General features: G+C 56.2%; 1 protein-coding gene across 1 annotated transcript in view; it reads left to right on the forward strand.

The window, feature by feature from the left end:
• Positions 1-10,219, forward strand: part of Patj (PATJ crumbs cell polarity complex component) — a 150,568-nt gene that overhangs the window by 128,599 nt on the left and 11,750 nt on the right. The window contains exons 36-39 of the mRNA XM_019204676.2: positions 842-975; positions 7,180-7,263; positions 8,844-9,019; positions 10,051-10,198. Of these exons, the coding sequence (XP_019060221.1) occupies positions 842-975; positions 7,180-7,263; positions 8,844-9,019; positions 10,051-10,198 (542 nt within the window). The remainder of the gene's footprint in view (positions 1-841; positions 976-7,179; positions 7,264-8,843; positions 9,020-10,050; positions 10,199-10,219) is intronic.

The following is a 10,219-nucleotide window of genomic DNA, read 5'->3' on the forward strand; positions in this document are numbered from 1 at the left end:
TTCTGAATTTCATATAAGTTTTAAATGTCTCAAAATAGTTTCTTCTGATTTTTTCCCATTTGAAAATTTAAATGCCATTTTGGCCAAGGGCTGTCTCGGGCCGAGCCCTGCTGTGACAGCTGCATGTGGCTCTTGAGGTGGCTTCCACCTGAATTCTCTTTTGTCTCTTTTTTCTTGCCTTCCGATTTTGCAGTACTGAGGATGGAACCTAGGGCTCCGCGCATGCAGGCAAAGTCCTGCCTGGGAAAGCTCACACATCGGTCACAGACCTGTGGTCACCAGCGCTCAGCTAGTCCACTGGGAGGTAGACTTTAAGTAGTTATTTTCAGTTATATCATACTTCATTAAATCCTTTAGGCATCTTAATTCACATAACATGCTATAACTGAAAATATTTAAGTAAGTGGGGGCCACGCTTATGATCCCAGCACTAGAGAGGCAGAGGCAGGAGCACTGCAAGTTTGAGCTTGGCCTGATCAAATTAGTGACTTGGCAAGACCTCATCTCAAAAAACCAAACCAAACCAAACAAAGCGAGTCTGGGATGAGCCCAGCTCCAAGGCCAGAGGTTCAACCCAGCAGCGTGAAAAAAGGAAGGGGGAAGGAAGAGAGAGCATCTGTGCTTCTTCTCGATTAGTGTTCTGTAACTCAGAATCTTGTACCATCCAAGCCTGTTCCCATTATGACTTGCTTTCCTGTACCAGTCACCGAGCCACTTACTTCTCCCTGCTGGCTTTTAGTTACATTCAAGCTCACAGCCTTTCCGGGCAGCCCTCACCGACGTGGGGGAGCGGGCAGCGGGGCACCCAGCCACTCGTCCTCACCTGTGCCCTCGCCCCCAGGTGGCCCTCAGGTGCCTCTGTCCGTGGACCCTGCCATGTGCCCCATCATCCCGGGCCAGGAAATGCTCATAGAGATCTCCAAGGGCCACTCCGGGCTGGGGATCAGCATCGTGGGAGGAAGAGACACGCCGCTGGTGAGTGACCCGGGGCAGCTGCGGGGCCTGGGCACTGAGTGTCCACGTTCTGTCCAGCTTTCCGGTTTTTCTGGAGTTTCCTTTCCTCGGTATTCCCTCCATCTAGTCCACTGAGTGCTGGCTTGCTTGCTTGATGTGCAGTACTGGGTATTGGACCCCGGGTGTGCTGAGCTACCTCCCAGCCCTTTGTAAAACTTTATCATGAAATAGGTTCTGGCTAGGTTGCCTAGGCTGCATTTGAACTTGTGATCCTGCTGGGTGTTAAGGGACCGTTCCGAAAGCAGACCTTGCTCTGCTGGAGTTCTGCAGCGCCTCCCTGTCCCTGTCCCCAGGACGCCAAGGATTCCACGGAGCTGGGCGGGCAGGCAGCAGTACCTATGCCTGACCCCAGCTTACTGCCCTGGCTGGTGGTTCGGGGCCTGAGCTGTGCCCCAGGTGCCAGGCTTGCTGCAAACGCCCTGAGGTCCCTCCTGACGCCGCAGTTCCGCCTGTGTTTCTGAGTGGTCTGGCCGTGTACCCAGCCGGCCTTTCAGTGGATCTGCTGGGGAGCTCTGCTGCCTGGAGCCGCGTGGCAGGGAGCAAATGCAGTGCAGACAAGTAGCGGGGTGAGAGGGGCTCCTGCCTGGCCCAAAGCCATGGCTCCACACAGAGCCAGGAGCCCCAGCCTGGCCAGGACCAGAACCTCAGGTCTTAGCAATGGGCTGGGCGGTGATGGTTTTCTCAGGCTAGGGGAGGCACTCAGGGGAGGCGGGAGATCTGCTGCCCTGCTGAAGAGAGCGGTCAGGACTCTCCTTCTCCTGTCTACACTGTGCCGCCACCCCTGGCCCTGCACGTCCCCGGGCAGGTCCTGGCCTCTCCTTGCTTGCCATCCTGGCCACTTTGCTGCACCTGAAGCAGCACTTTGTTCCCATGCTGCTGAGGATTTGCTTCCAGCCTCGAGCTCTCAGAGGCGTAACTGACATGTGCTCTCTGCCCCTCACAGCCCCAGAGGAAGGGGGCTGTGTCCTCTCCATTACAGAAGAGGAAACAAGTGTGGATTCTAGCCAGGTCCTGGGCGGTGACTAGTGCTGCCCCAGGGTGGCCTGCGGAAGGCCTCCCTCTGCCTTCACCGCTCCAAGCCCTTCGCACTGCATCTTTAGTGCCCACCTTACAGCCTCTGGGCCTCTGAACTCTAGCCGCACTGCCTCTCCCCATCCTCCCACCAGCCCCATCCCCACCTGGCACCAGGTCTCTGTGCCTGGCTCACTAGGGTCAGGACCACTGCACTCCCAGTTAATTGTGGCTGGAACATCCTGTGCATTGGTGTGCACAACTGTGATCCTACAGGAACAGTACCCAGCACGTCCTGTGAGAGGAACCAAGCCTGCAGGAGCACTACCCAGCACATCCTGTGAGAGGAACCGAGCCTGCAGGAACAGTACCCAGCACGTCCTGTGAGAGGAACCGAGCCTGCAGGAACAGTACCCAGCACGTCCTGTGAGAGGAACCGAGCCTGAACAGTACCCAGCATGTCCTGTGAGAGGAACTGAGCCTGCAGGAACAGTACCCAGCACGTCCTGTGAGAGCAACTGAGCCTGCAGGAGCAGTACCCAGCACGTCCTGTGAGAGGAACCGAGCCTGCAGGAACAGTACCCAGCACGTCCTGTGAGAGGAACTAAGCAAATTGGAGAAAGACAATCAGAAGGGAAAAGACGACTCTCTGCAATTACTTAAGGCTACCTTTTTTTTTTTCCTTTTGGTACCAGAGATTGAACTCAGGTCCTTGCACTTGGAAGGCAGGCGGCAGAATCACTGAGCTAAATCCCCAGCCCAAGGCTACCTTTTTATGTATGAAAGAAAAGAATGCTTTAGAGCCAGGAGTGGGGACACACCTGTAACACCAGCACTCTGGGAGGCTGAGGCAGGAGGATCACAAATCTGAGTCCAATCTAGGTAGCTTAGTGAGATGCTGTCTCATTAAATGATAGGGATGTAGCTCAGTACAAAGACTCTAGGTTCAGTCCCCGGCCCAAGAAGAGGAAGAACAGAAAGCGCCTTGCTCCCTCAGTCACTTTCCTTGTTACCAGGACTGAGCATCAGGTACCCACAACTAAAGTGGGAGAAGCTCGTTTTGGCTCAGGTTTTAGAAGTTTGAGTCCTTGTGGGGTGGGCCAGTTGCAGGCAGAATCGTCCTGGTCAGGAAGCAGGAAGAGGATGCAAGGGTGGAGCCAGGGAAGGATCCAATTTCCAGGCCATGCCAGGACCAGCTCTTCCAACCAGTGCCCCCAGCAAATCACCTCTACCACCCCTTGGTCCAGCCGCCTTCCTAAGTGCACAGGCTTGAGGGATGTCCAGATCAGATCGTGACACCCACCACTGGCCCCAAGTCTCGTGCACATCTCTGTGCCTTGAGCCATCCTTGGGAGTTACCGGTCCTCACAGTCCCAGCATTGCTCAGAAGCCCAAGTCCAAAGTCCCTTCTGAGACTTAAGGCAAGTGCTTAGCTGTGAGCCCAGTGAAAATCAGAAAGAAATTTAAACGCCACCAACAAAGATATTCCCATTCCAAAAGGAGAAGTAGGGGAACAGAAAGGAAGTGGGGCAAAGAAGACCAAAGCCCAGCAGGGCAAACTTGAATCCTACAGCTCCACATCCAGCACCCAGGGTGGCTGCGGCAAGATGCAAACTCCAAGGGCTGGGGTGGCTGCATTGCCCGTGGTCGAAGCCTTCCTGGGTTCCCTCTGGCCAGCTCTGCTCACGGCCTGCAGCTTTCCGCAGCAGATGCTCCACGTTCCTGGCTTCTCCAACTTCCTGGCTCTCTGCTGCAGCTCTGGCTTCCCTCTCACAGCTTCCCACGCTGCCCTCTCAGGGACACTGCTTGGCCTCCCAGGGCTTCCTCTGAAGTCTGGGGGAAGCTTGCATGACTCTGTAACTCTCGTTCAGCATTCCCATAAAGCAGTGCTGTGTGCCTGACACCAGGGTCTGCTGCAGACTCCAGCAGTAGCCAGGCCCCCTCGACCTGTGGCTGCAGTGGCTTCTGAGTGCCTGGACGGCTGAGCCATCACCTTTCTTCAGCAGAATTCCCCAGCTGTCTTCTCAGCATCATTCCCTCTTCCACCCAGGAGCCTGCAGAGGGAGAGGTGAGGCCTTGTGGATTCCCCCGAGGCCCTCGGAGCATCCTCTGTAGCATCACGTGAAGTACCCGGTTTCTTTTTGTTTGTTTGTTTTTGGTACCGGGGATCGAACTCAAGTCCTTCTGCTTGCAAGGCAGGTGCCGGAACCACTGAGCTAAATCCCCAGCCCACCTGGTTTCTTTTTAATGCTAATTTTGTCAGCAAGTAAATTCTCTTCTGCTCCAACTGTACAGGAGCTTCATTTCTAGTAAAACTCAAAAATCTTTTACAGTTACTCAGCTATACAGTCTGTTCTTGATTCTCAGTGTAGACCTACCTGTCAGTGCCCGTGCTGCAGAGTGAATTTGGGGCTGCCTTGAAATTTCCTCCCCCAAATGAATTACCTTTAATCTCCGTCCCCATAAAGTCTCAGGACATCAGCAAAATGTGGACATTTTCTGCCAGAGCATAGCACACGTGGTCTTGAGTCCAACTGGGAACGGGCTCCTTGTTCCCACCTGAAACTGAGCCCAGTTTTCCCATCTGCCCTTTGGTCAGCATTCTGATTTCCGACCTCTGACCAGACCCTCACATCAGGCTCAGCTCCTAGCACTCTAGGGCTGCTTGCCCCAGCTGCATCCCCAGACACCTCCAGCACGCCGGTTCTGAGGGTTCTGAGCCATATGTAGTCACAGCCACAGGCCCACTCCCACTCCCCTGCTACTTCGTACTGGGACAAAACACCAGATACCTGCCACTTAAAGGAAGAGACGTCTGTGTTTGGCTAACTCCAAGGCAGAGAAAGGATGGTGCAGAAAACAAGAAAAGAAGTCACTTGCCATGTGCTCGGACCAGAAACCGGACCCCCACAAGGTAAAGCAGGAGAGGTTTGTTTTGGCTCACGGTCAGACGGCTCAGTCCTTGCATGCTCCGCAGGCTCCAGCAGAAGCAGCGTGTAGAAGGGTCTGGTGGAGGAACGCCGCTCTCCTCACGGCAGGAAACGGGAAGAGTCGAGGAGGAGCTGGGAAAGGAGACGAGCCCTTCGGGCCACACCCCAGTAAGCCATCTCTTCTGAGCAGCCTCCATCCCATCAGCACGTCGGCGGTGAGCCCCGTGATCGAGTCACCTTCCTGGAGCCTCACCCGTGATGGCAGGAGGCTTTGGGAGGACATCTGTGTAAACCAGAACCAAAGAAGACAGGAGAGGAGAGTGGCGGTGAGGGTGGGAGGGGAAAAAGAAAGCCCAGCTGGGTATGGCGGTACGCGCCTGTAATTCCAGCTACTGGGCAGGCTGAGGCAGAACGGCAAGTTCCAGGCCAGCCAGGGTTGGCGATGGGGCTCAGCACCTCTTACGTTCAGTCCCAGAACCACCAAAAAGTACAGAGAGGCAGTGACTCAGTGTGGAACCCGTTTCACGTTACTCCGAGGAATCCGTGACACCGGCTGGCAAGAGGGGACCTGCTGGCCACCCCTAGCGGCGGCGAGGCCCAGGTCAGAGCCTGCACAGACACGGGTAGATTGTGACTGCTGGAGCGCCCGTGCGAGGCACGCTTTCCAGGTGGTCACTATGGAAACCCTCTCCAGGCTTCCCAGAACTTGAAATCCACGAGGCTCTTCTGGTTATTTTTGCCTGTTTTCTAAGGAGCAAGGCTTCAGTATTGTTCTGTGAGTGGCTGTGCTCATTATTCTCTGGCAAGGACGGTTTATCAGCGCGAGCCCTAGTCCCTGTGCTTGCTCTACCCTTCCGGTCCTGGCATCTCTGTGGAGGGACAGCAGTGGAAGGGCGTTGGCGCTCTCTGTTTCTGGAATTTCCCCGTGTGGAGGTCGCTGGGTTGTGGGATAGGGCTGAAAGATGTGGACGTCCGTCCTGAGAAGGCCTAGGGACGGCAGACCTGCGAGCATTGTCGCTCTGTCCAGGTTTCACAGCTGCATTTGCTCAGTACCTGATTTAATATCGTCCTGTGTATTTAGTTTGCTGCTGGGATCAACCCGGTGCCTCGAGCCTGCTGAGTATGAGCTGTCCCACGGAGCCATGCGTGCCCTGGCCCGAATACCAATGTAATTCACTCATGGTGCGGAGGTCCCGTGGACAGCGGCACTCTGATACTTCCCGTCTGCACTGGAGCGCGCAGGCAACCGCCAGCATGCGGGTCGGAGCAGGCGCGGGTGCCTGCGCTGTGGCCGCCGCCTTTCTCCTGTTCCCAGGCGGCCCCGCTTCCGCCCTGGCCCCGCTGCGTGCTGTGGCTCAGTCTTACTGCGCCTGGCGGTTTCAGAGCAGGACTGCAGCAGTGTGAGCCACTGGATGTTTTCTCGGTGAGCAGGTAGAAAGCCGGGCACATTTGATAAGGCATTTTGCTGTGCTGCTCCCCTTCTGGTGAGCTCCGTGCCGTCCGTTTCATGAGGACTGTTTGCCTTGGCGAGCAGTCCCCCAGCCCAAGCCCATTTTATCGTTACTTAAGTCATATATTTTTATACAAAACGTCTCATTACCTTAGCTTTATTTTAAAGTCAAAGCAGCCCTGAGCTAGACCTCACCTTGCCGGTGTTGCTTCTCTGCGGAATATTTGAGTTTTTCCTGCCTCACTTGCTGTTTCTTCGAGAGGCTTTTCAGCGTTGTCTGTACTTCCTGTGCGCGTACTGCTGAAGCTCTGCGCTCTGGGTGGAGGCAGAGCACCGCTCGGCCCGACAGGCACCCCGAAACCGGTCGGCCCCGCGTCCTCCAGGCGGGGCTGCTGATGCCTGCTTCACCGGTGTGTTCTCCCGGTCACATGGCACGGGATGAGGACAGATTTGGAGGGATACAAGCTACTCTTTAACCTCCGAGGTGGGATTTGCCCCGGCCTGATTCTCCTCTCCCCATCCTCCCTGAGACGGGTTCCGCACACACCTGAGGTGTAAATGAGAGTGAGCCAGCTCCCCTCCCGTCACGGCGCGTGCCCGCCCAGTGGCAGTGCAGAGCCACCGAGGCGCTGGCCGAAGGGAGACTTGGCCAAGACCCACAGGGATAGCGGTGTGTGCGCCCGCAGGAGACCGGCAGGAGGAGCACTGTGGGCCTGCGCGGGCCACTCCGTCTGGTCGCTTACCCCAGGAGCGACGAATGGGCTTCTTTTGCAGGATGCTATCATTGTGCATGAGGTCTACGGGGAAGGAGCGGCAGCCCGAGACGGGAGGCTCTGGGCCGGAGACCAGATCTTAGAGGTGCGTAATTCAAGCTTGATTCTGCACCGCGCACGGCTCCCCTGCTGACCCCGACCCCCAGGCCAGAGTGGCTGCCTCCTGCTCCAGAGTGAACCGGCGGGGCTCCTTCCCCCAAACAGTGGGCCACACGGTGTGTCTTCTTACTAAAGCAGGTTCATCGACTCACTGCTTTAAAATCACAACAGATTCTGTGCCTGCCTGGCAAGCACAAGGTCCTGGGTTTGATCCCCAGCGCTGCAGATTTAGAAAAAAAAAAAAAACTGAACCGCTGAGCTTGATGCTGTCAAGTTGCTTCTCATTTGGCAAGACCATAAAGCCTTTCGAAAGCGCCAAAGCCTGGGCTTCTGCCCAACCGCTCCACACAGCCCACGGTGGCCACCTTGAGTGACATCACCGATGCCCTTCTCCCCTCGGTGGCTCTCTGGCTTCCCAGGCCCAGAACTGAGGTCTCTCCAAGGGCCAAAACCGCAGACCAGAGGGAAAGGGAGAGGTGCGAGGTACCGAGGCCTGCGCAGGCCTCGGCGCTGCGTGCTGGGCGATTCCTGGGTGAGGATAGGGATGGCGGCTCTGGACAGCTGCTTAGCGCTGTTCAGGCCGGAAGTGGGAAGGGCTGGGACCTGTTTCTTCTCCTGACTTCTCATCCATTTTTGTTATGCTCGGCTCACTGAGATGAGTAGTTTACATGCACGCACGCCCTGACACAGTCCATACCTTGTCCTGTAATGTCATCTGAAACTACGTTTCCATTAATATGGTTACATACGAGTGTGTCAGAACCTGTGGAGCTGTGCACTTCACAACCAGGCCTGGTGGCATGTGCTGGGAACAGCCCTCAGGAGGCTGAGGCAGGGAGGCCCCTGAGCCCAGGGGTTTGAGACCAGCCTGGAAACACTGTCTCACAAAAAGTGCACTTAACTGATACAGCAGCGCTATACAAGACAGGCCCTGCTTTGCCCTGCCCTCACCTGGCCTCTGTGATTTTTCCACAAAATGTTTTGTTCCAGAAATGTGACGGTTTGTGCTGGGTGAAAAAAGTGTATTTCAGAGAGCTGGTGTGTCAGGGGCGGTCACAAAATACCCTAATGTTTACATTTAAAATGTTTTTATGGTAGTAAGAGGCACATCACCAGAGCCCCCTCAAAACGCTCCCCTAACTTCGCACAGCCTCGTCCCATCCTGGCCACTTCTGCAGCCTGGAGTCCTCTGTCCTGAGGGTCTGTAGCTGTGCTGCCCTGGCTGGTTCACAACGCTCCCCTCTTGTGGTCGTCCTGACTCTGGGGAAGAGCCGGAGTCACACAGCGCCAGACCCAGTGCTGAGGTGCACGAGGACACAGCGTCATGTTCTCACTGCACAGAAATCGCCGTAAACGTTGATCAGTGAGGGGAGATCTAAAATACGTGCAGCCGGCACCCGGCGGGGCTCAGAGGAGCGGCCGCACAACCAGGAGGACCAGGGTCTGGGCAGCGAGGCCTCGAACGTGCCCGACACTCACGTTCCCCTCCCACAGTGCCCAGCTCTGTGCCTCGGGCAGTGTCAGGGCCTCTAGGGCCCCTCTGCCCGCTCGGTGCCACTCTTACAGGTGAACGGCATGGACCTGCGCAGCTGCAATCACGAGGAAGCTGTCGCGGCCCTGCGGCAGACCCCGCAGCAGGTGCGGCTGGCCGTGTTCCGGGACGAGGGCGGCCTGGAGGTCCTGCCGGTGGACCTGCACAAGAAGGCTGGCCGCGGGCTGGGCCTCAGCATTGTCGGGAAGCGGTAAGGAGAGAGGCAAGGGTGGGCGGTGCCGCCTAACAAAGCCCGGCCCCACCCGGCACCAGGGTTGGGTTGATGAAGCTGAGAATTCAGAGGGCGCCTGTGAGGCTGGGGGGCCTCTATCCACACCGAATTAAAGCTGTCTGGACGAACACAGCCTCCTCCGGGCAGAAGTTGTCCTTAAATAAAGCTACCCCAGAGATACTAGCTCACACAACAACTCCATGCTCTGCCACAGAGGAGGTAAACCTGAGGCATTCTCAGGAAAATGGGTGCACTTGAGACCACAATATCAAGTGAAGTAAGTCAGACATCAGCTTAAAGATTGCCTGGTTTTGCTTACTGAGACACACAGTCCCCTTTGGCTACCAATCCATGACTTGGAAATTATTCTAAGCTATACTTACAGATGTTTATTGCCCGTTGTTTACAGTAGCCAAAGAATGGAAGTAACCTATACACCCATCAATAGGTTAGTAATAAGTGAAATTATGGGTCCATGGAATAGTATGCAGCCATAAAAAGGAGGAAGCTGATAAAGGTCTGTGGAGCTGGGCATAGCTCAGGGACCATGTCCTGCTGCATTTGTCACTTCTGTGGCTGACACCACCAAGATGGCGTGGACTCCCATTCAGTGTGGTTTGGTGCACGCTTAGCATGAAAGCAAAGCAGAGTGAAACTAAGAGATCCATTGCTGAGGTATAGCGAGTTAGAACAATGGGATCAAAGAAAACAAAACTGAGGGGAAGTCACATAGCACGGGGTGGCACCCAGTTACACATATCTGCCCTGTACGTGGCTGCCCTCGCTTACAGGAGACCCAGTGTCCTTTGCACACGCCCAAGCGGCAGTAACTGAGAACAAACTCGGGGCCGGAGCTGCGGGCAGAGGGAGGCTGGGCCAGGCTCACACGCTGAGCCCCGGCTTCCAGCAGACTTATCCTGCTAAGAAGGAAGTAGGACCGGAAGTGATAAGGGCGGCGGGCAGAGGCAGTCTGAGGTGAGCAGCTGCTGGCCGCCTTCCTCCCCCCACAGTTCAGGCCGCGGAGTGTTCGTCTCCGACATCGTGAAGGGTGGGGCTGCGGACCTGGATGGGCGGCTGACGCAGGGTGACCAGATCCTGGCGGTGAATGGCGAGGACGTTCGCGGTGCCTCCCAGGAGGCGGTGGCCGCCCTCCTCAAGGTGCGCCCGGCGGGCCGCGGC

This window comes from Fukomys damarensis, unplaced genomic scaffold (assembly GCF_012274545.1).
Source record: "Fukomys damarensis isolate Sample0158 unplaced genomic scaffold, DMR_v1.0_HiC HiC_scaffold_33, whole genome shotgun sequence".
Classification (NCBI taxonomy): Eukaryota; Metazoa; Chordata; class Mammalia; order Rodentia; family Bathyergidae; genus Fukomys; species Fukomys damarensis.